General features: G+C 40.0%; 2 protein-coding genes across 3 annotated transcripts in view; one reads left to right on the top strand and one right to left on the bottom strand.

Annotated features, from left to right (window-relative positions):
• spg11 (SPG11 vesicle trafficking associated, spatacsin) overlaps positions 1-18,749 on the bottom strand; it is a 29,773-nt gene extending 11,024 nt beyond the window's left edge. The window contains exons 1-24 of the mRNA XM_088641157.1: positions 18,114-18,749; positions 17,364-17,554; positions 16,211-16,438; positions 15,077-15,275; positions 14,769-14,906; positions 13,853-14,283; positions 13,264-13,409; positions 12,929-13,061; positions 11,937-12,092; positions 11,262-11,440; positions 10,642-10,818; positions 9,783-9,854; positions 9,519-9,646; positions 8,991-9,169; positions 5,429-5,639; positions 4,947-5,150; positions 4,329-4,435; positions 3,949-4,094; positions 3,419-3,583; positions 2,825-2,891; positions 2,566-2,731; positions 2,040-2,248; positions 1,569-1,677; positions 482-641 (exon numbers count right to left, since the gene is read on the bottom strand). Of these exons, the coding sequence (XP_088497283.1) occupies positions 482-641; positions 1,569-1,677; positions 2,040-2,248; positions 2,566-2,731; positions 2,825-2,891; positions 3,419-3,583; positions 3,949-4,094; positions 4,329-4,435; positions 4,947-5,150; positions 5,429-5,639; positions 8,991-9,169; positions 9,519-9,646; positions 9,783-9,854; positions 10,642-10,818; positions 11,262-11,440; positions 11,937-12,092; positions 12,929-13,061; positions 13,264-13,409; positions 13,853-14,283; positions 14,769-14,906; positions 15,077-15,275; positions 16,211-16,438; positions 17,364-17,554; positions 18,114-18,343 (4,131 nt within the window). The 5' untranslated portion in view covers positions 18,344-18,749. The remainder of the gene's footprint in view (positions 1-481; positions 642-1,568; positions 1,678-2,039; positions 2,249-2,565; positions 2,732-2,824; positions 2,892-3,418; positions 3,584-3,948; positions 4,095-4,328; positions 4,436-4,946; positions 5,151-5,428; positions 5,640-8,990; positions 9,170-9,518; positions 9,647-9,782; positions 9,855-10,641; positions 10,819-11,261; positions 11,441-11,936; positions 12,093-12,928; positions 13,062-13,263; positions 13,410-13,852; positions 14,284-14,768; positions 14,907-15,076; positions 15,276-16,210; positions 16,439-17,363; positions 17,555-18,113) is intronic.
• Positions 18,750-19,069: 320 nt separating this feature from the next.
• Positions 19,070-24,463, top strand: ciao2a (cytosolic iron-sulfur assembly component 2A). 2 transcript variants are annotated; one of them, XM_088641158.1, is made up of 5 exons: positions 19,070-19,309; positions 19,830-19,994; positions 22,151-22,200; positions 22,545-22,590; positions 23,059-24,463. In XM_088641158.1, exons 1-5 carry the CDS (start codon positions 19,186-19,188, stop codon positions 23,157-23,159), a joined length of 486 nt encoding a protein of 161 aa, XP_088497284.1. In that variant the 5' UTR covers positions 19,070-19,185; the 3' UTR covers positions 23,160-24,463. The 2 variants fall into 2 exon arrangements, with proteins under 2 accessions (XP_088497284.1, XP_088497285.1); XM_088641159.1 differs by lacking the exon at positions 19,070-19,309 and adding an exon at positions 19,333-19,489.
• Positions 24,464-26,655: the final 2,192 nt, after the last annotated feature.

Here is a 26,655-nt window from a genome sequence, read left to right as displayed (position 1 = left end):
AGAAGGGTTATAAAGCTGGAGTAGAATTAAAACTACCAGAATGGCTAGTGAAGACTGGAGCAATGACAACGTGCTTTGGGCAGAGCCTTTTGCCTACCTATTAAAGCTAAGACTGCTCTCTTGCAGTACCGATTAGAAAAATACAGTCAGAAGAGTGATTAAAAGCTATTTCTGTTATGGGGGACCACAAAAGAAATTAGACAGAAAAGGTCATTACATGGAATTACATAATGGAAGTATGGCCACCCTGATTTTAACAACTTTAGCACAGTCACTTCTTCCTCACGATTCAGGGTATGTTGACTGCACCCAAAAAAAATGCTTTAAACAATACATATGTGTTCTATTAAAAAACGGCCTATTAGTAATATTTATTACAGATATCCATCAATAGCTGTTTTAACAGGTAAGAAACTAAAAGTACTATGTGAAAAGGGAATCTTGCCACTTTATTTGTTTTTAATTCCTGGTGGCTGCTCACCTGCTCTGGAGGGTAGCTGTGCAATTGAGAGAAGATGAGGAAATGCAGCCACTGGTTGTCTGTGGCGCAGGCCTGCAGGTACACAGAGGTAAGAGGGAGCTTGTGCAGCTGAGAAAACTGCACCACCAAGGACCACTCCTGGCCTGCTTCAAAAGAGGATCTGCAGGGAAGGCACGACACAGCTGTGCTTTAACATGGGAGTGATTTCCCTCAATGAAATGATCATATTCTGTTCCCTGGGACATGATTTGATTAATGATGGAGCCATGCTAATAGAGCTGTTGTTACCATGGAATGGGAAGGAGGCTATGATTGGCAAAAGCCAATGGAAAATTTGGCCAGGATGCCAGGGTAACACCCCTACACTTTTCAAGAAATGCCCTGGGATTTCTAATGACCCCAGAGAGTCAGGACCTTGGTTTTATGTTTCATCTGAAGAACAGTGCCTTCTGACAGTATAGTGTCCCCATCAGTATACTGGGGCATCAGGACCTACACAGACCACAGGGTGAGACCCTCCTACTGGCCCCACTAACACCACTTCCAGCAGCAACCTTAGCTTTCCCAGGAGGTCTCCTATCCAGGTACTGGCCAGGATCACACCTGCTGACATTCAGTGGATTGCCAGGTGTGAGTTGCAGGTGATAAGGCTGCTGGCATGAGGTAAAATATAAATAAAGAAATGATCGATCTATGTGGGCCCAGGGGCTTAGGGGATCCTATGCTGCTGTTCACAGCCACCTTCAATATTTCTTTAACACTTTGCTGATGAAAGTACATGCTATGGCATCATTCTTGATTTAACATTGTTAAATTTAAGTTAGCTGTTCATTCTTCACAATTGTTATGTTAAAATTGAAATTTTTTACTGAGATTAACACCTTATGGCACAAGTTCGTGGTCTAATGGAGACAAATGGAAAAAGAAACACAGCCAAATGCTTCTTTCACTGCAAGTTCGATATTGTTGTTAAACTTCTACGGATTGAAGAGCATACAGTACACCTATTTGAACTGGTCTCTGTGAGACGGAGTTTGCCCAGGTGTACTTTAGAACATGTTCAGTATACACGCCACTTCCTCCTCACCTACTGATGCCTTTTCTGTCAATACTGCCCTTCACAGCGTCTTCCAAATGCATCAGTAACTCTCCAGCTGCTTGCCTCTCAGACTCCACAAGCAAACTTCCTTTTTCAACTTAAAACAGGGGAAATGACAGAGTAACATTATAATTTTAACAATAATTGTGGGCCATAAGCATATATACAACAAACAGGAATTTCTCAGGAAGCTATGCTAGACATAAAATGCTGTTTTAAACGAGCAAGGTAATTAGTATAATTTAGCAGCAAAATTATTTTCTATACTACAAGCATACCATAATACACAAACCAGTCCTGCATAATGAGTTTATTCTTAACCCACTTTGTTTTTTTTTTTGTCTTTTCATCATACTATTTACAATTGTGTCCGGCAAGGAGACAATTATACTTTGATAATGCCTGTATATCCTTCTAATTAAAACATCTAACAAAGCAGTCATAATTTAAAATAGTTACCCAAGAACTCTCTCAGCGACGCATTTTTGCTTTCTTCTGAGCTCCCAGTCCAATGCTTCAAGATCAGATTTAGGATTTTGAAATCAACCCGAAGCTTCAGGCTACTGACACCCAATAATTCACAAAATCCAACACAAGCAGCTGTGACAGACGGGACATCAAAGTGCAGCAGTCCCAGAATATAGGCCTGGTCAACTGCAAGAATGATCCTGAAAAATAAAAACATTAATCACTATTCTCTGTGATTTGATCATTTTAATTCTTCTTATCAGACATGAAGCAATGAGTTGAATTGGTCCTCTAATGATAACATAAAAGGCCAGATCCTAGAAGCTATAGATGTCTTTGGCACTTTATTGACTGAAGAACATTTTCACTTTGTATTTACCAGCAGCCTTTGGCAGGCAAGATGAATAGACCTAAGTGGCAAAATTGATCTGTAGCATTTCAAAGTTATTAAGCTTGATATCCAGTGTGCTTGTAATGCTAGTTTGCATAGTTTCTCCAGGTCCTGCAATATACTTACTGTTCCCTGAAAAAAGTGGTATTTGACGACTGCTGTACAAGAAAAGTCCCAAAGGCAAATGACGGGCGACCGTGACGCAGGTAGTACAGGAAATCCAAGCTTTCGATCACAGCATACTTGTTAACAATGTGGGGGCTGGAGAAGTGAGGCAGCTCAGCTGATGCGTCTGTTACACAACGGAAAGGACAACATTGCTAGGATGGACTCAGAAAGTGGCAGACAACAGAGGTGGAGCAGTGAAGAAGTGTGCAACACGTACCAACAGTGGCCAGCGTGTTGGCCGACTGCCATCCAAACAGCCTTGAAGGATCTAAAGGGTGCAAAGACTGTGAGAGAAAGAGCAAGATTAAACAAGGGGGTCCTTTCAACCGAATTACAGATCCTTAAGGTTGCCAAAAGTAACTCACAAGTCAAATTGTGAAAAAAGAAAATAGACTCTGTTTTAACTATGCCTTGATATGATACAGTTTTAATATTAAACCAACTTAAAAGCCAGCTTTACTCCTTATTTGTTCTATTCTGATACAATTCCTGCTGCACTTTGTCTATTTCTTAATCGGCATCATTAATTAAACTAGTTAAGAATAACAATTAGCATTATTCATTTTGAATAGGCCATGTTAAGATATGTCAATCTAGGTTTGGGTTTCTGGAGGGAGGTGCAATTTGAACAGTCTGTTCCAATGCATGAAAAGTAAAGACAGCCATAGAAAGTTTAAGAAAGGAGAAAATCTTTCATTTTAATTTCCTTTTTCCTAAGATAGCTGTATTAGCTCAGGCATGCAGCTTACAAAAGAGCCTCACTGCACGTCCACTCGAGTCACAACATGCAGACTGCCTCCGAGGCCTCTACCTGTAAGAGGTGGTAGATGGAGATGTCAGAAGGGGGGGCCCCCCGGGAACTGGTCTGAGGAAACAGCGCAGACTTGAGCTTAGGATAAGGGCTCAGGGCCATTTTCAGCAGCTGGAGGTCCACTTTCCACAGGGAATCGTCTCCCTCCCCTGTCTGACTGACAACCTGGGGAGGAGAAAATCCTTACTTCAAACTGCTCAATTTACAGATTTACAGAAGTTAAAAAGACTCAGGTCATGATAATTCCTTTTTTATTAAATCACGAATATTGAGAATTCCACCTATGACCTCCTTTAGGTCATCTATATTGTTTATATACAGTATGTATGGGTCATCTACTGTATATTGTTTCTAAGATGTGCTATTAAATGAACGCAGTTTTGTACAAATAGTTTGATACAAGTGGTTCATAAACATCCATTTCTACATCTACTTGGATTTTCATAGCAGCTTGATGCCTATATTTCTGCATGAAGAAGCAGAACCGTGATGAAACATGAGAGTGAGAGAAGTGAAGGGACTGTTCTCACCTGGTCAAACCCCCCAGGTGCAAACATGATGGTGGAGAGTGCCAGCAGGCTGTGGCCCTCCAATAACATGCTGCTTACACTGGCCTGACTGCTGGGAATCAGGATCTGAGCGTTGGTCAGGCTGGACTGGAAAATGACACTAGGATCTACGAACAAAGCCAACAAAGTGCTTAATTTTTGGCCGCTGGTGTCAAAAAAACACAAACACATGGAAGAACAAATATATAATCTAAGGAGAGTGTGTAAGCTTACTGAGTATGTGAAAACATAAATTAATAAAAAGTTACTGTTAATAAATGTGATGTATTTCTGTTCAACTAAAACTTACAATAATACCAGAGTAATAAAAGAATATTTCTCAGTCTCATTCTGAGATGTACCTGTTGGGTTTCTAGGAATTTCTTGCATCTTCACAAGCATTTCGAACCATGGATGAATTTCATATAAGCTCTTGTCAGCCAGGACAGCACAGTTTCTTGGATTTAAGCTGTAGAAGACATTTTCACAACGGGGTATAACAAACTTAAAAGGTCACAAAGAAAAGCCGTTATTCTATTTAAAGAGAACAGGCTTACAAAATCTTTCTGGAATCTCTTAATGCGAGAAGACAGAATTGGTAAATGATAATGATCTTATGCTTCTGAACAGCAGGATTTAAAAAATTCATGCTATCGGATCACCAGGGGGCACTGTTGTATATTTAGTTGCTCTTCACTTACTATTGCCAAGGCCCTGCAAAAACCTTTAAATGCCCTTGATGTTTTAAGGGAAACCTGGAATATAGGCTACTCTGATAAACAATAAAGCAAAACAACAAGGTGATCTTTTATTTTTGAAGGGGAAGTGAAAAGTACTGTAAAATTCTAGCCTAGGCAAGACCAGTGTAAACATTTAAATACAATGGGAGGCTTAGATGCAGAATTTTATTTCTTCAGATTACTACTGCAAGCGAATAGTTAAGATAGTCTAGTCATATGTAATGCTTTCCAGGCACTTACTCATAATGCTCCAGATAGACATAGAGCAGGTATTTGAGGCCGTTCTCCAGGCAGTAGAGCACGAATCGGGTGTGGAAGTCTGGGCCACCCAGAGATTGGTATTGTGGCACTGGGGGGCTCTGCTGCATGACACCCCCTGCCTGGCTGAGCCTCCAGAGCACCTGCTCAAAGTCTGATAACTCAGACTGAATGAACACCCCTCCCCTAGCAACAACAAAGACAAGCCACAAATATAAAGACAGATTGCACTGAGCCACACCAAGATACACCCCGATTAAAGAACAAATCATTGTTTCTACAAACTGCAAATAAGAGCCACATGTTTTATCAAAAATGTTAATAAAATGTGCACTACCTGTGTTTACAAGAATATTGATACAACTGTCTCATTAAAACTGTCCTATTTACCGACAGCTACAAACAGTATGTGAAATGCTTTGTCTTCCACACCAGACAGAGAGATAAATGTATCATTTTTAGACCTTGCCAGCAGGTCCAGTATTTCGTTCTTCATGTAGCTGCTGCACAGAGTGGAGCGATCGACAGTGTCTGCTGTGAGGACTGGCCACTGCGTGGGCTGGGAAGGCTTTCCATTCACAAAGTGGAGGCTCTGAATCCACTGGGAGATCCTTGGCCAGTCATGGAGGGAGGTAAGGTACCTCCACAGCACAGCAGAGTCACAGGAATCTAAAGCTAGGTAGGGGGAAAATAAATTACTATTTTCAATGTTGGTTTTCTTCCTGATTTTCTGTAATTATGAAGCTGCGGCATTCTCAAGTATAGAGAATGGTGTCAAAACCACAAAACCATTTTCTAGCAATAAGCCAAGATGTATTGATGAAATACTATTTTTCTCTAATTTCAGATTACTTTTAAAAGCATACCTGCATTTTCAATGAGAGCAAAACTAAAAATAACTTTTTTTTTGCATTGTGAAAAAAGATTGAAAATAATAATGCATTTGTTTTAAAAGGTGAGACACAGACTAGAGTATACAGCTACAGTGCCTTGCGAAAGTATTCGGCCCCCTTGAACTTTTCAACCTTTTGCCACATTTCAGGCTTCAAACATAAAGATATAAATTTTTTATTTTATGTGAAGAATCACCAACAAGTGGGACACAATTGTGAAGTGGAACGAAATCTATTGGATTTTTGAAACTTTTTTAACTAATAAAAAAATGAAAAGTGGGGCGTGCAAAATTATTCGGCCCCCTTGCGTTAATACTTTGTAGAGCCACCTTTTGCTGCGATTACAGCTGCAAGTCGCTTGGGGTATGTCTCTATCAGTTTTGCACATCGAGAGACTGAAATTCTTGCCCATTCTTCCTTGCAAAACAGCTCGAGCTCAGTGAGGTTGGATGGAGAGCGTTTGTGAACAGCAGTTTTCAGCTCTTTCCACAGATTCTCGATTGGATTCAGGTCTGGACTTTGACTTGGCCATTCAAACACCTGGATACGTTTATTTGTGAACCATTCCTTTGTAGATTTTGCTGTATGTTTGGGATCATTGTCTTGTTGGAAGATAAATCTCCGTCCCAGTTTCAGGTCTTTTGCAGACTCCAACAGGTTTTCATCCAGAATGGTCCTGTATTTGGCTGCATCCATCTTCCCCTCAATTTTAACCATCTTCCCTGTCCCTGCTGAAGAAAAGCAGGCCCAAACCATGATGCTGCCACCACCATGTTTGACAGTGGGGATGGTGTGTTGAGGGTGATGAGCTGTGTTGCTTTTACGCCAAACATATCGTTTTGCATTGTGGCCAAAAAGTTCGATTTTGGTTTCATCTGACCAGAGCACCTTCTTCCACATGTTTGGGGTGTCTCCCAGGTGGCTTGTGGCACACTTTAGACGAGACTTTTTATGGATATCTTTGAGAAATGGCTTTCTTCTTGCCACTCTTCCATAAAGGCCAGATTTGTGCAGTGTAAGACTGATTGTTGTCCTATGGACAGACTCTCCCACCTCAGCTGTAGTTCTCTGCAGTTCATCCAGAGTGATCATGGGCCTCTTGGCTGCATCTCTGATCAGTCTTCTCCTTGTCTGAGCTGAAAGTTTAGAGGGACGGCCAGGTCTTGGTAGATTTGCAGTGGTCTGATACTCCTTCCATTTCAAGATGATCGCTTGCACAGTGCTCCTTGGGATGTTTGAAGCTTGGGAAATCTTTTTGTATCCAAATCCGGCTTTAAACTTCTCCACAACAGTATTACGGACCTGCCTGGTGTGTTCCTTGGTCTTCATGATGCTCTCTGCGCTTTCAACAGAACCTTGAGACTATCACAGAGCAGGTGCATTTATACAGAGACTTGATTACACACAGGTGGATTCTATTTATCACCATCAGTCATTTAGGACAACATTGGATCATTCAGAGATCCTCGCTGAACTTCTGGAGTGAGTTTGCTGCACTGAAAGTAAAGGGGCCGAATAATTTTGCACGCCCCACTTTTCATTTTTTTATTAGTTAAAAAAGTTTCAAAAATCCAATAGATTTCGTTCCACTTCACAATTGTGTCCCACTTGTTGGTGATTCTTCACATAAAATAAAAAATTTATATCTTTATGTTTGAAGCCTGAAATGTGGCAAAAGGTTGAAAAGTTCAAGGGGGCCGAATACTTTCGCAAGGCACTGTATGTACTGTATAGAGCATTCTGCTCTGTATGGTGTTTTCGGTTTTGCAGAAGAGATAACTAATCCAGCTAAATCTGTGCCTACTTTTTTACAATAAACAGAACATTAACTGAAATCACACAATCTACAAAAGTTATCAAAAAGGGATTTGTTACACAGCCCATTGCACAAATACAGTCCGATCAAAAAGATTAGACTAGGATATTGACAACTGCAGCAGCTATAGGAATGATCTAGATTTTCCTATTGCTATAATAAGTCCTCACAACACAAACAAATATTTTTATTGTGTACTAGACTACAAAGCTGTTCAAGTTACTTGCTATTTACTGTATGTATTCACTCAAGAAATGAACAAATAAAAAGTATTGCTCTTAGCAGCTCTTATCTTTTTCACTCAAAATAAAAATAATGAGAAATCTTATAAAGATAGTTAAGGTCTTGTACAGGATGGTCTGACAATAAAGGAAAAGAGAGCAGTAAATTGAGATATGTGGCTCCATGTCAAACCCAGTCCCTTATTTAAGAAGTGCAACTTACATTTTTAGGCACAGTTGTTTCATTCAACCTACTTTAGCGTGAAACCTTCATAATACAATCAGTCAATCACTCCTGGACAAGATATAAGTACTATAAGTACTTCAGTTAATAATTAGTAATTATGTCCCTTGCTACCGAGCTACTGATACTGATGTTCTCTTCAGGTGTTACAGTGGATGTTTAATGCAATGCTTAGTTTTTAAAACTATTATTATACAACACCCTGAAATTAAATGAGCAATTACATGGACATCTTAGATGTTATAAGGTCTGCTGCTGCATTAACAGGAGTATGTACAATTTAATTACAAGCTACTTTGTTTCTATGGCACCTGTTTCCTGTCTTCCAGTTCAGTATCTCATATTCTGTTGTTACAATGTGCAGGCCGTTCCGCAGATGAGTCCATTATTTTATTTACCATGTGGAAAAATGGATTGGATCTTATGACCGAAATGCTCCATTACTGTGGCTGATGGAGGAAGGCCCATGACCAGCTCAGCTCAAAAAATGGTAAAAACTGCAGTGTAACAGTGTTATGAAAGAGTACATATGTCAATATTTAATCCTTTGTACCAAACCTTTACTTGGCCTTTGTATAGCTGTCAGCTTTAAACATATCCAACCTCCCTTGCAGAAGGCAAGACTAAAAGCAATTAGTGTCTTATAAATGAAAGCAGCTTTCAGTAAATGTTGTAATTCTTGGAGATACTCTCTTAAGCAATAAATAAAGCAAAAGCCAGCTGCAGAAATATGCATGTATGAAGGTGGTGGGATAAGTCAGTATAGACTGGTAGATAGCACAGGCCAATTTGTATCATTTTGATTCTGAAACGAACAAAACTAAAAAACCCAACAAGACTGCAAAAACTTGCCATCCTCAGGCAGTCGGGATAGCAGGATGGCCTTCTGAAGGCTTTGGTCCCAGTGTCTGGCCCAGTCCAGAAGGATTCCTGTGCAGGTGGCCCACGATGCCTTCTGCTCTGAAATAGGGTTCCCCAGTTTTTCCAGAACAGTTTTATGTTTCGGGTCAATGTGCTCCATCTGTAAGAGTCTACAAGGAAGAATAATAATCGTTAAAAGGAACAGAATGGACAAACCAAATATCCATCCCAATTCAGAATGCAATAACTACTGTGAATATTGTTCTGTTAGTACAATATTTATTTATTTATTGTTACCTGGTTTTATTCTCTGTTAATCACAAATGTCTGAAAAGTTATGAAGTGTAGGCCAAAAAATAAACTCAAGTATACCAAAAAAGCATATCCTTTTAATATGCAAAAGTAGACTACAAAGTCAGCATTGATCAACACAGATTTAAAATGCAGAAAACAAAAATACTTCAAGACAGTGAAGAAGTTATATGTTTTGTAAAAGGCAACTGAACACCACAATCTCACCTTCTCCTTGACTGGCTTTTTTTGCATCTGGTAGCTGGCAATGAACACAAGCTTTCGACTTGTTTAATAAATTTCACCATTCTCTGTTCCTTATCTGGTAAATAGTGTTGCTTCTGTAATTCTTCCACCTAAGAAAGAAGGAAACTGTGTCCTTTTAAACTCCTAATCGCTACCAACAAATACTAACTTAGCCCCAATACTAACAATTCCTAGAACTGTTTCTCAGGAACTTGAATTTCACAGCTTATAAATGGAAATACGTACCACAAAGTTCCTCAAGTCCTTGTCATCTGTATAGAGGCATATGGTGTGCAACTGTTCCTTCACATTGAAACCCTAAACAAATCATTTTTACACATTAAAGTGGGTTAGTCAATGAAAAACTGCAACACTAAAAAGAAATTGCAAAATTAAAAAAAAAAAATTTCATCCATCCATTTCACAAATAACGGGGAAGCCAGAGCAAATCTCGGCAAGCAAAGAATGTAAGGAAGGGTACATCCCAGACTAGACCTCAGTCCAATGCAGAGCAGACTGACCAACGCAGCCACACACACACACACTCCAAGGCCAGTTTTCCCAGAAGCTAATTAACGTACTAGTATGCCTTTGGACTGTTGGCGAAAACAGGAAAACCACATGAACACAGGGAGAACGTACAAAATCCATGCAGATAGCACCCCAGAAATTTAACCCAGGGCCCCAGCACTACAAAGTGCAATGCTAACCACTATGCCACTCTGCCATCCAAAGATGACTAGTTGTTTAGATCAACTCAGGACAATAGCTGACCTACTTCCAAAGTATTTTTTCTACTACTGTACATAAGTATTGCACATAATGCATCTATAAAAGCCAAACTGTGTTTTTGTTTCTCAAAAATCAAACTTTTAAAAAGAAAACAGAATGGCATTTCTTTTCACAGAACGGTGTTTATTAGATTCTGCCCTTAGGGACTGAATGCTAACAGTTACTGTACGTGTATGCCATGATAGTGAGTGAAGCCTCAAAAGTGATCTACATTCTGCAAGAGCCATTCAGGTTCAATACTGCAGGTACTAACTGACAAGTCACTGATAGAGACTCGTGTTCAGGCTCCCTGCTAGTGCTGCTGGTCACTCACCATGTTCCTCAGGAGCGCTGTAGCCTGGCACAGGTCTTTCCCAGACAGGCAGCGCAAAGCACAGAGTAGCCCCATGTTCAGCAGGTCCTCCAGCCTCTCCGCTGGATTCTGCACAGATCTGAAAAAGGCTTGGGCCTGAGGGATATCATTGTTCATGATAGCACTTTGAACGACATCCTGGAAAAAATGAAAGAACACAGTAGCAGTCGTTCATTAATACAAATGCATCGTTAAAAGGATATTACCCTAATGCATACCCCACCTGACTGTGACTTGAGTTCCAGAGGGAAAATTATACTGAAACTACGTCCTTGCTCCAGCATTTGTTTTTACTTTTGTAACTCTTAGATTGAAAGTGAAATAGACCTTTGCACATAACTTGAAAATGCCTGAAATAAAAAAATGTCAACTTAAGGAATTACTTAGCTTCTTTTGAAGATACAACTACCACCAAAAATGGTTTAGGGAAAGAAGAACTCTCATTTGTTTGGCATTCATGCATCATTAAACTCCCACTAATGAGCCCATGTTACGGAGATGGCCAAGATCATTTTTCCATTTTTTTCCTGAAGATATACATTAGAACATATACAGTACAGCCTGTCCCCAGTCAAACTCACTTCTGTGGACAGTCTGTGCCAGTTCTGCCAGAGACCAATACCACTCCCTTCTGTGTGGTCAGAGCTGAGGGTCGAAGTCCCCACAGCAGTAGTCCAAGGAAATTTCTTCATGAAGATGCGCAGCTCAGATATGTACTTGTTCAGAATATCCACACACTTCTGAAGACAATCATCCAGCTCTGACCCAAGGAAACACAGCAGAAAATACAGCCCATGTTACTGAATTTAGATTGAGAATACAATACATTGTGACCAATATCAGCTCTGAAACAATGAAATTGAAAATATTCTTTAACCTTGTGGGGTACTAATAAATGTTAAGATTCGATTTGTTGTTTCCCTGTCTCTTATCCTTTCACGAACTATGTTTTATGTGAAAACCAAAGAGCCGTCATTGTTTCTGCTTAAATTCCCACCGGTGAGGCTACCCAGCTTGTTCAATCAACGCGTATTGGAAAAAAACATCTCACAGATGATTCTGCTGACATTTGCACAGGAAATATAAAAGTGACAGCAAATCCCCCAAAGATCTGGTGCAACACCAACAAAAGGAAAGTCACACAAAACACATGATGGAGGAGATACAAAAAGAAGAAAGAGAAAGGTTTGAAAACTACAGTCTGCATAATAGTGCCACACGTTCTATCAAAGTTTTATGAGCCAGAAAGATATTACCATCTGTGCTACAGAGAATTTCCCTGACTTGCTTGTTAAGGAATGTCATGGTGATGTTGAGCAGCTGCTCTGAGAACTGCTTGCTCTGGGCTTCTGAGTGGGTTTCTTTGATGGCAGAGCACAGGAGATCAAGTGCTGGACAAAGATCCTCCACATCTGCAGCGAACATGAAAGCAGGCACAATAGAAACATATAACAACAAATACAAAATTGGAGAGCAATACAACCAAACCAGTATAAAATGACAATTAGAGAATTAAATGTTCTCAATTTTTCCCAGACATCAACTTGCTTTCCATTCCACTAAAACAATTATCACAGAGACACGTAACAAAAGATGGTTAAATCTGTCAATGCTTTAATGCTAACTACATTATTGCATTAGGCAATTTTCCCAGCAGAAAGATTAATGGATCTTTCATGCATCAACACCGACAGTGATTTATGATGGCAGGTACATTTTATGAAATGATTAGTGCCATAATATGTTCTGAGTCCTCTCCATTATCTCTAATGCATTTTTGTGCAAAAAGATTAATTCTAGCTATACAACATCAGGATGTGGGTACAGCTAGCAAGCACACTGTGATGTTCTGTGATGCCTATTATTTTAATTGTTTCTACTCATTAAGTAAAAAATGAATTAGGCTTAGAGAAGAACATTTTCTTTTTATATAAACTTATACTCTACATGTGCTACAGTATATACTATACATTTTATATAAATTTAGTCTGTCAAGACTATTTTGTGATATTGATTTTCTAATCATGGAAAGGTAGTTGAGTTATTTGCAGAAATGCTCAATTTCACATGAATCTAGCTGATTCTCTGCAGTACAGAAATAAGACATATAATAGCTGTAGCATGATATGTACCTGACATAATGCAACCTGTTGTGTTTGGTCATGCTTTCGATAGATGGATTTACACCATTATTAAACTGCAACCATGATTCATTGCATTTCATGATTAGCAACTGACAAATACCTACTTTTCAACTGGGAATGAGTTGGAATGATCACAGATTGTTCTGGTAAAGTATAACTCGCAGGTGGACAAAGAATATTTTCTTTGCTTTTCAGGAAAAAGTCGACTGTATCCAGTTGGTGATTCTTCAGGCCAGCCTGAAAAATAATTGAAGGTGCTATCTCATTTGGCAAGTCTAGTAAAAGCATTATTAGAAGTGCTGATGGGTTTTAGAATTTGGTGTTAGTTGATATTCTAGACTGGAAACAACACAATAGTGACAATATTTATTAAATAGTATAAAAGCATAGAATTAAATCTAAAAGTTTACAGGAGTATTTTCATACTCCAGTAGCTTACCTTCAGGGCATGGATGGGAATGGAACAGCGACTCCAGCCATTGAGGTGGCAGAGTGAGTCCACAGTACCCGCACTGCCATACACCATCAGCCTGTTCAGCAGCTCCTCCTGAGTCACTCCAAACAGCAGCAGGGACAGGCCAACAGCTGAGGGCACAAAGCACAGCTCTAGACAACCGCCTCACACCTGACGTTACTGCACAGCTCTGCAAACACATTCTACCGTATAGCCATGACATATTCAGAATACACTAGGTATTTCAATGCGTCCATTCAGAATCCTCAAAAATATCAACAAGGTCAATATAAAATGGTTTCACAGTTAGGACTGTCTTGCAAGGTACCGTCTTTAAGATGACTCTAGAAGGTCTTTCAAAATAAGTACGGATAACTTTCTCAGATGCATAAGATACCATCGACTAAGTGAGAGATAAGGGCCAAACAGCATCTTCTCAGTTGTAGCCTTTCCTTATGTTCTACTTAAATATGATAAACAATTGACAACTGTTACATGTTTTTCTTTTACGGCAGGATTACAAAAAACTGGGACTGTCAAGAATGGGCAGTGTACAGCGTAGCAATGATCTCACCTTTCAGAAACAGGCAGAGCTGCTCCTCTCCACAGTGTTGTACAGGCATGCAGAGTCTGCTAGAATGGTGATAGATCACTTCCTGGGTCTGAAGATCCCAAAACACAGTGAGGGCTTCTTCGCTCCGAGGGAGGACAAAGGTCAGAACTGCAGAAAACTCAGAAACTGCCAGAGAGGCTGGAGCCAGGCTCTCCCCATGCAACTGAAATTTCATCACACCCTCCTTTACTGCTGGGCTTGACTCTGCCTGGCTGTGCTCTGTGTTACGCAGCCTAGCTCCCCAAACCAAGGGAGAAGCTGCACATGGAACTTCTGCTGTTCGTTTGCCCTCTACCTGAGGAAGCGCATGGTACCAAGGAGTTCCAGCTTCGTATTGATGTGTAGACGCCCTTGCTTTGTTGTACAGTAAAGACAAACGAGCTTCCCAGGAACTTTATAAAGGTCAAGAAATAGAAACAGTTTTAATTAATTTGCATGTAGACAGACAAAATTAATTCACATGGACTTTGAAGAATTACAAGGAAGACAGAAGAGACACCTGAGATTCCAAATGTAAAGTAGTTTGACCCATTAAAAGTTTTAGGAGCTCTTGCACAAATTATCATTGATGAAGAAAGGTGCCACAATAAACACTGTTTTATTTAACCTGTATTTAACTAAAAGCACATCACAAAAGACGAACATTTAACAAACAGATTTAATGTATGAGCTCAGAAAACCTGAAATGGATTAAATTTAACAGCATTGGTAATCTAGTGGTCTAGTTGTGAAGGCCTGGGATCAAAATAGAACAAATAACTTACAGTATACTACCTGACTAATGTTTTTCCTTACCAATTTGTTTGTACAATTAACATGCCTTTAAACTAACATAAACTGCACATATGTGGTGAATGTTTGGCAGCTCTTAACTCACCGGTCTACGTGAAAGGAGCCTCCCAGCAGTGTATGGCTGTAGGCTGCACTGGACAGGCAGTCCTGGTCCAATGCCCCCGCAGGCCTGAGTGGTGGGCAAACGGGGGACTGGCAGCACAGCATGTGCTCAGGATACCTCCTGCAGAAACAGAGACATTGGCTAAGTCCACTTTACTATGATGTCCTTCAAACAGGGAGACAAGGCTAGGGTGCAAAACAGTTTCAAATGCACAGAAAATGTGGTCTTTTTTTGTATGGTTGAACTAAAGGACCTCAGCCTATGAACCCCCACCAGTACATTTGACTCACCTGAAATAGTTGTTCAAATCAACACATATTGCAGAGTTAAAGCATGTGACAGCCACAACAGTGGCCAAGTCCTGCGACACCTGAAACAGGCTGAAAGAAGACAGACGGGGCACAGAGTCATTTTCTCCGGATATAGCTAAATTGTACAGGGGCAAATCCACACTAGCCAGATGTCTGCCTTCATTCATGTCGAAGATATCTGAGGATTCAGGTTAAAGATGCACAGGAAAATGTTATTCACTCACGCCACTGTAGTGTCTGTATAAATTATAGATTTCACAGTTCTCCCTATAGTCTGCCTCAGAAGCAAAGAGCTCTGCTTAGTTTTGCATGCCTTCTGTTCAATCTCATTACCTAGTCAGGCCTAGCCTTCACATCTCTCCGGGCCAAGGGCTGTCAGAGACAGCTGGTGCCCTGATATGAACAGCACACGCACTTTGGTCTACTAAGGGGATTCTGCTCACTTGCTTCCAAAGGATTTTAGTAGTTCAAAGAAAAAAAGTTAAACAAGACAAATGCATTAGTGGAGTGTTTGTAAAAGGTAATGCCAAAGTGTTTCAATCCACCGAGAAACCTTCACAGGACTGCACTGATTAAATGAAATACATTACACTTCTTCTTAATGTTGATATAATGTTATTAAAAAAAAAACATTTGACTCTAGAGAACAAAGAAAAACTGTGGTTAAAAGCAGAGCAAGTGTTCTTGACCAAAAAGCCACCAGAGATGCTGAATGAAGTTGGTATTTAAAGTTCTGCTCTCTGCATGGGTTCTGTTGAATTTGATTAATAAGACAGAATGTTTATTCAGCTGCTCAACAAGAATCCCTTACCAAAGTCAGGATTAAAATCCTAAATAAAGGCACACTATGCACATATTTTAGTCCTGAGTACCAAAGACAGCACTAAAATACATACATACTGTAGTATGCCCAGTTTTATTCCATTTGCTTCACTTATTAACTGGATGGGACACATGCATTCTTAAGTCCTTACAATGATAAAAAAAGACATGCACGTGTATTCTGAGAAGAAAGATTTAATTCATTCACCCTAGAGGTAAATGGATGTTTTCACACTCTTTCCTATAGGATTTTAAAATTTGTCCATGTGGTTGGTTACCATTCAAGGATACATATATGGCCAGTGTTGGCTAAAAGGAAGAGGGTGCCCCTGCAGATCTGGCAGTCAGTGATGTTGTCCAGAGCTTGTTGAGGGAGGCCCAAGATGTGGCAGCCCAGGACCTGTGGAGATGCACCTCTATCATCCCAGACAAGCTGCACCAGAATGCAGCTATTCAGAAGCACAAAGCTCCTCCCATTCCCAAACCACAGCAGCATCAAAGACATGCACTGGGACACACCTGCAGAGAACAACCAACACACAAGCATACTGTCAACAAAAGACAAATAAGATATTAGGAACTGGTCTTTTTTTAAGGAATAGTATTAATTATTAGTATTATTATTAATCACCAATATCTCAAAAATTTTCCAGTATTTTTCCCAAATATTGTTGTATGAATACCTTCAGAAATTCTACATGATCATAGTAAAAGATCAAGAATCCCACAAAGAGAGACCTGCCTACATGTGCTAAGAACATTGTAACTGGAGGCTGACATTTGTGCTTGAATGAGGAGAGCTTTCAGAGTGTGATACTTTCAGAGATTTCCTAGAACCAAACGTGAACAAGAGGCTCAATTGCACACTAATAGATGAAGCAGTCAAAAAATTAGAAATGAAGCCATTCTGCAAATGTGGGGGCACTTTTAAGCTGTACAGACCACTTCAACCAGCACTTTCTGTCATCTGAAATAACAGCCCATGAGAGCTGACAACTCTTCTCTAAGGAAGAGCTTAAGAAACAGGACCTAAATCAATACTTTTTTTCAAGCTGGGTTGTCTAAAACACTGCCGTCAGATCTAAGAAGAGAAAGACTGTGTGCTTAAGTTCATACCCTTTGTATTTTGTGACAGTACCCATATTTAAGATCTACAATGCTACTACTTAAGATATTACAGACATGATTCAATAACCAGTTTAATATCAAAGTTCTGAAAAAAAGCAAGTCAACCCAAAGGTGACTTCAATAAAAAGGAAACCATTAAATGTGAATAGATTGTAGATGTATGATAGTAAGGTAGTTTAGCACTTATACTAGTCAAACTTAACAGGGCATAACATCTCATCATAACATCAATTTTCTTTTCATAATGCTCTTGTTTTCTGTGCACTGCAAAATGTAAAAGTGCTCAGATGGGCAGCTGTGGTGCTGCTGCACTCACTCAGATCTTCGCCTATCACCAGCTGCAGCAGGTTTTCTGCGGTACAGGTGCCGACACAGGTGACCGTGTCCACTTCCTCAGCCTCCGCTGCCTCCAGTTTGTAAAGTCTCAGGCCTTTGCTGGAGTCCAGAGCCAGGAGCCTCGGCCTGCCTCCATCCACACATGGCACAGCTGGATCCTCCCACACAAAGCTGCCGGCACAAAGTCTACTTAGATCATCAATCGCAAAAATCTGAAGGGAAAAGACGACACTGATATACCTTCTCCACAAACGTCTTTAAGCTGTGATGCTTTATATGCTTTCACTCCCTAAACCCCTGTTAAAACTCTTTGTTATTGAATTAATTGGTTTCATCAAGTGGATAAAAGAATCACTTCTCACATATCTTTAAACACGCTGTATCGGGATTGAACTATGCTTTTAGAGACCAGCTCTAGGGAAACAATCATCTAGAGTCCTGCATAACAGATCTACTGGTTTGTGGTGCTACAAGGACTGGAGGATCTCTGGCACCGGTTGATTTTATTGTCGATCAAGCGTTTTTATTATAACCCAGTCAAATGTACAGTGAATTAGTGTATTTTTTTTCCACTTATCACTAAAATCGGTCATTTTGAAGATGAAGAAAAAAGAACTGTAAAGCAGTCCATCAACAAACAAAATCAAACCGCTGAGTGGTTCTATAAACCTACCAAAATAAAGAGGAACACAAATTAAAAGTGAACTGCCACTGTGGGTGTTTTACTTACTCGACGCACTCCTCTTCTTCAACTGTTCTCTCATACGTTCTGCTGCTGTTCGCAATTGTCGTTATCTGCAGACTTCCGTTGGCACTTAAACAGCAAAGCCATGAGCAGCTCTTCTCCGCCTTAGCTTTTATCGTGTCCTGGACATTTTTACAGAGCTCCTTGTCTGACACCAGCAGAACTTCTAGAACGCGTTTTACGGCACAGTCCGATTTGTCTGACTGTTTCAACATATCGGCTTGGCTGCTATCATACAGTTATCTTGGAATAATTTTGCTCCCACGAGCCGAAACCCAATTAACAGACCTCGTCAAAACATGTTTAAATTATGACTAAGCATTATATGACCACTACATGAGCAGAAAGCAGAATACACGAACAACCCTCGTTTGGTGATTTTCGTGTCTTGGTTTTCAGTTCACAAATAGCTCACTAGAGATTTTATCGAAACGTGGCTCCATATGCAGCTATCTGGAAGTTTCTTTAATACCGACCGATGCGGGAGAGGTTATTTTTTGACGATTCATCCCGTGTCTAAACCTATATTTACAAAAAGATTTTAAATAAAAATGTCAAAAGCCACTACTCCGTATTTACAGTCACTTCCTCTCTCGTGACTGAGAGATTGATTGACACTGAATCCATGCAACCAGGCACCAAATCTACATTCCAGCACTTTATTTTGACCAATCAGCGGAAGGCAAAGGGGAGGGTGTATGAATAAGGCCAAAGTGGTCAATACAACATAGGACGATTGGTGGTCAAGCTACACATATTAAAGAGTGGAAGAGATCCAGATATGTAACTTATAGTGAGCTAAGTAGTAAATCAGAAGAGTTTTGTTATTATGAATGTCATCTAATATCGTCTGTGTATGAACTGGCAGAGTGTATGTCATCTGGATCAACTATATATGTCTTAACTGGCCGAGTGAATGTCACCTAGTATCAACTATGTATGTCTTAACCGGCCGAGTGAATGTCACCCACCTATTATCAACTATGTATGTCTTAACTGGCCAAGGAGAAGAGAAGTCTGTCAATATGACACTGCTGGAGTATGGCGCTTTTTGAAGATGGAAATAGTGTCCGGCCTGGTGTCTTACACAGTAGCCAAAGTTCTACAACTCTCCGGATTTTCTGAACGAGAGAATGCGCAGAAAAACAAAAAAATGGAAGAAAAGGCATTAGAAGTTTACGGTATTTACACCATCGACCAATGTTAAACAAGTCAGCTATCGATCGTTATCGGAGCCCGATCTTGAGTTAAACACGAAAACAAGCTGCTGCTGTTGTTGTTGTTTTAAGTTTTAAAAGAAAATAAACCCGACACGATTCGCAGAAAATCATGAAATACCTACAGTATGGAGTTCTTAACCGGTACGGTGGGGATTTAGAGTACAGGGTTTTTCTAGAAAAGGGCTTACGCTGAAGGCACAAAGAGACGATTTAGATTGTTAAGCTGACTTTTATGCACGTGAACAAATCTTTTGAAGAGCTAAATATTTTTATGTGTCCACAAAAACTGTTTTGATGTCAGTTTATTGCGGTTTTGTTTTGTATCAGAGGAGTAAGCTGATTTGAACAGGATCACTCCAAAGCTGGTCTGCAGATACTGTGAAAAACGTCACGTCAGGAAGAGCCTTAGTGGTAGATCACGTGTTTTATTTTCTCCTTTTCCTCTCGGTCAAATAATACCTTTGCTTTTGTCTGATTGAAGATGTCATTCGCACAATCCGTGACCCGGAGAAGCCCAACACTTTAGAAGAGCTGGACGTGGTGTCAGAGAAGTGCGTGGAGGTCCAGGAAATAGGCGAAGAGGAATACCTCATCATCATCAGATTTTGCCCCACAGTGCCCCACTGCTCTTTGGCGACTCTGATCGGTAAGTGATGTGAAGGTAAGAGTTGGGGGGGGGGGGTAAATTACTTGCAGAGGGGCCCATAAGACAGCCTGGCAAGTTGTGTAGCAGGCGTGTCCTCCCTACAATGCTGACTCTTGAGTTGTTGAATCAGAGCAAAAGGGGGGAATTCCAGAGCTTGTTGTTGGGGCCAGGTCAGTGTGTGAAACAGAATCATAATTCAGCGTTGGAAAGACTAACATTGTTCAGTATAATTTCGAAATACAAGTTGATTTCTGTGGCTTGTGATATTCTGTTCATTTTATGCAGCAGGGTTATTTGGGAGTACTCATGTGTCATATGAGCACTAGCCCAGTGAGGTGGTGGTGTGCAGGTTTTGGCTTCTCCCTGAGTGTCTATACTCTTTCTCCCCTGCTCCCTGGCTCCTCTGCACTTTCCTATCTTTTGTTCTCCCCTGCTTTATTATCTTGCCTGTTTCCCTCTCTCCCTCACACCTGAAGAAGGCTCCACAGCCGAAACGTTGTCTCTTTTCTTTTCCTTTCAGCATGGAATAAATCCACACCCGTTACCAAATCAGCACATCACATGGATGACATGTCTGTAATCATAAGATGTTTAGAATAACTTCTTCTTTGTGTGTTTGTCATCTCATTGTCTTCTGTGCCTATATGCACCTTCCCTTAAGGTTAGTGTTTGGATGATGACATGTTTTCTGTCTAGGAGCAAGTTAAGGTTTATTCCATGCTGAAAAGAGAAGAAAGAAAACACAAGGTTTCGGCTGTGGAGCCTTCTTTGGGTGTAAGCTGACGACATCTGTAAAGGAATAGGGGCTGATTAGAAAGCCTGGTCTTGGACCAGATCGCTGTGAAGAGACGGAATGCTGGTTAAGAGAGGGGGGCAAGTAGCCCAGGGAGGAAGAGAAGGAACGATGAAGAGATCTAGAAAAAGATTTAGGGGAAGGTATAGTGGCTCTCAGCTGAAACGTTGTGTTTTCTGTCTTTCTTTCTTTCTTTCTTTCTTTCTTTCTTTCTTTCTTTCTTTCTTCTCTTTTCAGCATGGAATAAACCTATTACTTGTTCCTTTGCAGCCTACGCATGCTGACGCAGCTACCCACCTGAACTACATATTTCTGTATATATTAGTGAAAACATACTGTTTACCTTTGAATAGTTAGATTCAGATTTAATTGATTTTCTTATCGTACATTTGTGTGAACAAAGCTATACGCTGCACTCCACCTAAAGAATTACATATTGGTTTCATGAATGTTTACTTAATGCCTGCAGCTTGGGTTTGGCAATCCTACATTTGATTCTTGTAGCTGACGATAAATAGAAGCAGTGTTGACATGACTTTCCCTGCCTGCGGAATGCTTGGTTATAAATGAAGAAAGGTTGTTGCACCAGAATGAGCTAGTGTGTGTCAACATGATAGCTCATGCACTATATCTTTGTACAATTTAAAATAGTTTTCGGTGCTGAACAGCTTCACTGGTGCATGTCAGTGTTTGTTTTCCTGCTATCACTCTCAGCTGGTGTCTGCACAGACACCCGCAATAGTACAGAGAGCTTTTTCAGAAGAAGGATTGGAGTCTTTTTCATTTCTTAGCAGGGAACTCATCTTCCAGCATGTGTTTATGAGTAGTGGCATTAACTCAGAATGTTCTCTCTCATCTTTACACTACATAGAAGCTATGTTTTTGTAAAAGTATATTAGACGCAGTCCATTTACTAATTCAACAAAGCTGGATAAAAATGCCAGAAGTGAGCTTTAAGAAAGGCAAACAGATTTAAGATATTGTGAATATTCCGTCCATATTCGCATTTAGATTTAAAAATATACTTTCCTTTCCTCTCTAGAACTGACTTTTTTTGTCTCTTTTTTCCCATAAAGCTTTTTCCACTACACCTAGACTCATGTTCCAAAGAGAAATATCTGCTTTTAAGTTTGCTAGTGTGTTCATTAAAATTGAGAATATTTTTTTCTATACTTTTCTCTGATTAAACTCAAATTGCCCTCCATCAATATTGCAGTGAAGACTGCTCCCTCTTGATGTCTAGCACAGTTCATTCTTTCTGTAGTCTGACTGGTAATGGTGCACATGAACTGAGAAAATCTTTCATTTCTATTCCCTGAACAGATTCAAATTATTTTTTAAAACCACTTTTTTTTTCAAATAGGTCTTTGCTTGCAAGTAAAGCTACAGCGATGTTTGCCATTCAAACACAAGGTAAGAATTTGATGCCTATGGTATTTTTTGACATGATGTGAATAACTGCATTAAATTAATAGATTAATTATTTCTTATAATGTCATCATTAAAACATATGATAGAAGACTGTTTCTTACATGTAAGTGTTCTCTGCTTATTGTTATATACTATAAAGATTTTACCTTTAAAAGCAGAGTCCTGATGTTTAAATCGATCCATTCTCCTTGTCTATAGCAAGACAATGTATCCAGCATTCTGGGTGGCTGTTGGTCTTTAATCTCTACTGTGAAATTTAACACCCTGTTCTTCACATTTTTAGCTTCACATTGCTAATTGATTTCCTTCTAATTCATTTTTTTCAGCTGGAAATTTACATTTCTGAAGGAACACATTCTACGGAGGAAGATAGTAAGTGTGCATGCACTTCAGTGTCAGATCATCCTTTGTTTTCTTGAAATAGCTCCAGGCACAAAATTAGTTCCCTTTTCCAGCCTATGTCTTCATGAAGAATTTACCCTTTTTTTCTTAATACAGGTCTCTGATCTATGCAGATGTATACTTGTGTGGTGATGAATATTCATTTTTAGTCAAATTTAGTTTTACAGTGACTATTCACAATCTGCTGAATCATTAAATGCTTTCCAGGTCTAAAAGCGAAGGGTGCTGTGAGACATTGCGAGCGTACTCTCACAGCTGGCAGATTAAATTCGTTGCCGCATCTGGGTTTGCAAGGATTTTAACCGCGGAGAAGAAAATTGAAAGAGTCACGTACAAATAGAAAAGGCTGGGCCTGAGGAGAAATGAATGACAGACAGTACGGGCCCCTGTGCAAGTAATTTGCTCATTTGACCCCGACCTGTCCTCTTCCTCTGACAGTCAACAAGCAGATCAATGATAAGGAAAGAGTGGCAGCAGCGATGGAAAACCCGAACCTGCGAGAGATCGTGGAGCAGTGCGTGATCGAGCCAGATGACTAGAGAGGCACCCTTCTCTGGATCTCGGGACTAGGGCTGGGCTTGCATCAGGAGCTGCCTGTTCCCTTCATTTAACAAACATTTCCTTCTTAGTTAAGTTTATGTATCCAGGGATATATCATATTATTGGATTTGAAATGAAAGAAAGATTGGGCTGGCAGAGCCTTAAGCACACATTCAGTCCAAAGATGGAACTGATCCACTTCCTAGACCTCAAGAACCCCACAGCTGTGCTACTGGAGGAACACGGGGAGCAACATCATATTTCCAGTGGCTGTGCTGTTTGCCTTTCGTGCCACGACAGTTGCAGTGGGAGATTTTCGGCTCCCAATCTAAACAGGAAAACAGACAGGTAATCTGAGCAGTGTCAGACGATCATAGGAGCGTGGCTGAACATATTCAATCATCACAAATGGAAATGGCTGCCTTGCAGGAAGTGATTATTCCTTTTATGATGTTTAGGATATTGCAATTCCATGCAGCAGCTGTAGACAGCAGATTTCTGACCTTGCTCTAATATTGGAATTCCAGCTGTGTTCCAGAAGTGTCAAGGGACCATAGCAACAGCTGTATTCACCTTCAAGAGATGTTCCTAAACTGCTTTTAGAGGCTGTCATGGAAAAAGCAAGGAGGAATCAGGACATGGGAACGAAGATATCTCTTTTACAGTCTTCAGATAACCAGAATTAAGTGATCGACCTTTTCATGGATTTTAAATTATCAGCTGGAGAATCTTAGAAACCATCTATACAGAAAATAGCAGTAGCTATTAAGGGTCCTGTCATTTTTGCTTTTAAACCACTATTTTGTCGGTGGAAAATCACAGAGCTGTTTGCCATCTCCTGATGTTAGAATTCGCTGTTGTACTTTAATATTGGACACAAATATTTAGAGAAAATCTATGTGCATAAGGATTTTACAGTTAATAAGAATACTACTATGTTTTGGTGAATGAGGAATCGCATATAGTTTGTGCTTCTGCAAAACAATGAATAATTTGGATCATATTTATTTGTTTCCTGATAATTTAGCTTGAATGTGATGTTTATTGTATACAGTTTTTCTCTGCCTGTGTAAAACTGCATTTCTAAAATGGTTCTAACAATATACAAATGTATAAAGATGCTCAACATAAAATAAATTACAGAGCAGCGTCAAGTTTATTTTTCTTAGGAGTTTAGATCTATAAAAATGTTTCTATATTAGGATTCAGGACACATTGTTTACCGCAGTGTAACCTTTGAATGACAAAAATGAGGAATTGATCTGATGAAATAAAATGATGATGCAAAGACCTTTGACCATGACCTTGATGAGTACTGTTTTCATTCAACACAGAATCTGACTTGGGAATTACAGTGTCTCATTGGGGAGAGAAGTTCACTTTCCGGTCAGCTGGGGATTGAGCTAGTTTAATAGAAGCCATTGAAGATCACAAAGAATGTCACATCAGTTAGAATTGTGACACTGGGAGATTTAAGTGTTTTCTGATGATTGCTGTTTATAGTCTTTTGAATTAATTCTACAAACAACTTGCAGGTACTGTACAGTAAGCCCCAGCAAAGCTTTTCTTTCAAGGCATTTACAGTTAATGATATCAGTGTGATACCATGCTACCATAACACCACAGTGACACATTGGAAACATTGGTACAGTACTCTGCTAGAGCCTCTATGTTATATAACTAATAGGGTTTTTTTTTTCAATAAAAACAACTTGCTGCTTTCAAGTCTCATCCGCATGATCCTGTTACCAATAAACAATGGGTGTAAAAGACTTTAAATATAAGGAAAAATTATCTGAAATTTGTATTTCATAACTGTATAATTACATAACTGCAGAACATTTTGCTGGGTTTAATATTGTTTTCAAATGCTGATGACAATTGCCAAATGAAAGAATTACGTTCTCTTTTCAGTGCATTGTTTTATCCTGCAAGGATTAAAATTGGAGGCTTCTGAATTTTATTGATTACATACGTAATTAAAAAAGTGCAGTAATATCATGAAAGCATCATGTGCTATATTTTTTAGACTAAAATCCACTGTACTCTTTAGACTAAAATCAAAAGTACTGAGCCAGTCTACTTCCCCCTAATTGCATAACATTCATTGTATACAGAAGGTTCACATGGAATGACTGCTAAACTGAAACTAAAAAATAAGCAGCAGGCCAGTAACTCTACCTTTCCTAACTTAGTAAAAAAAACATTAGACCTCAAAATCAGAGAGCAGTTACAGTATATGTACAGTATCTGCTTTCCATAAAAATGACTGTAATTTTTATAGGAGCAGACTACAAGTTAAACTCAGTACTTGCCAGCAGCCATATCACCCTGCAACTCACAACTGGCAACCCACTGAAGCTAAGCGGGTGTGAGCCTGGTCAGTACCTCGATGGGAGACCTCCTGGGAAAAACTGGTTGCTGCTAGAAGAGGTGTTAGTGAGGTCCATGTGGGTCCTAATGCCCCAGTATAGTGATGGGGACACTATACTGTAAACAGGCGCCGTCCTTTGGATGAGATGTAAAACCGAGGTCCTGACTCTCTGTGGTCATTAAAATTCCCAGGGTGTTTCTTGAAAAGAGTAGGGGTGTAACCCCGGCGTCCTGGCCAAATTTCCCATTGGCCCTTACCAATCATGGCCTCCTAATAATCCCCCTCTATGAATTGGCTTCATTACTCTGCTCTCCTCCCCACTAATAGCTGATGTGTGGTGAGTGTTCTGGCACACTATGGCTGCTGTCGCATCATCCAGCGCTTTACAGGTAATGGGGACCACCAATGTGCTGCACATTGGTGGTCCCCATTACCTGTAAAGCGCTTTAAGTGGAGTGTCCAGAAAAGCGCTATATAAGTATAAGCTATGTATTGTAGTTCAGAACTGTTTCAGAAACTCAAAAGGTGCAAGAGAATATGGCTGCTCCCTTCTCAGTTGAGCCTGTTCTGTCAATCAGGCTGCCCCTTGGTTACCCAGCCAGTGATCTGGAAGTGCAGGTTCAGCTTCATCAGACACCTTTCTCTAGGGAGCTGGTCTAAAGCTGGAACCCCCCAACCCCCCCCCCATCAAGCTTTGGGGTTTTTGTAATAATGTGTGGACCAAGGAATTGTACCAGTTAAGAATTAGAAAATAAGCACACTCTTTAACAAGCACCACTCTTTTGATTCCTATAGTAAACCTTGATGTATGAAGTGCTTGTGATGCAAACTGACAAATCAGCATTGTTTTTTCATTCAAAGCATGAATCATGGGTCTTGTGACCTATAGTTTCAAATCCCCAATTTTTCTTTCCACATGACAATTCACACAGACTCTTTATGGTCCAAAAAATAGTGCTCAAGCAGTTTTATGTCTACCGAGATCTACATTATTGTGGTGTACTGTCACTGATGCAACCAGTCCATCACACTTACTCACACAAGGATCAATTTTCCCAGAAGCCAATTAAATTACCAGTATGACTTTAGATTGCAGGAGGAAACCCATGTGAACATGGGGA

The sequence above is a fragment of the Lepisosteus platostomus genome, chromosome 7 (genome assembly GCF_059453375.1).
Source record: "Lepisosteus platostomus isolate fLepPlt1 chromosome 7, fLepPlt1.hap1, whole genome shotgun sequence".
NCBI lineage: Eukaryota > Metazoa > Chordata > Actinopteri > Semionotiformes > Lepisosteidae > Lepisosteus > Lepisosteus platostomus.
Note: the sequence above shows the minus strand (reverse complement) of the source record. Positions and strands in the feature narration are given on the sequence as shown.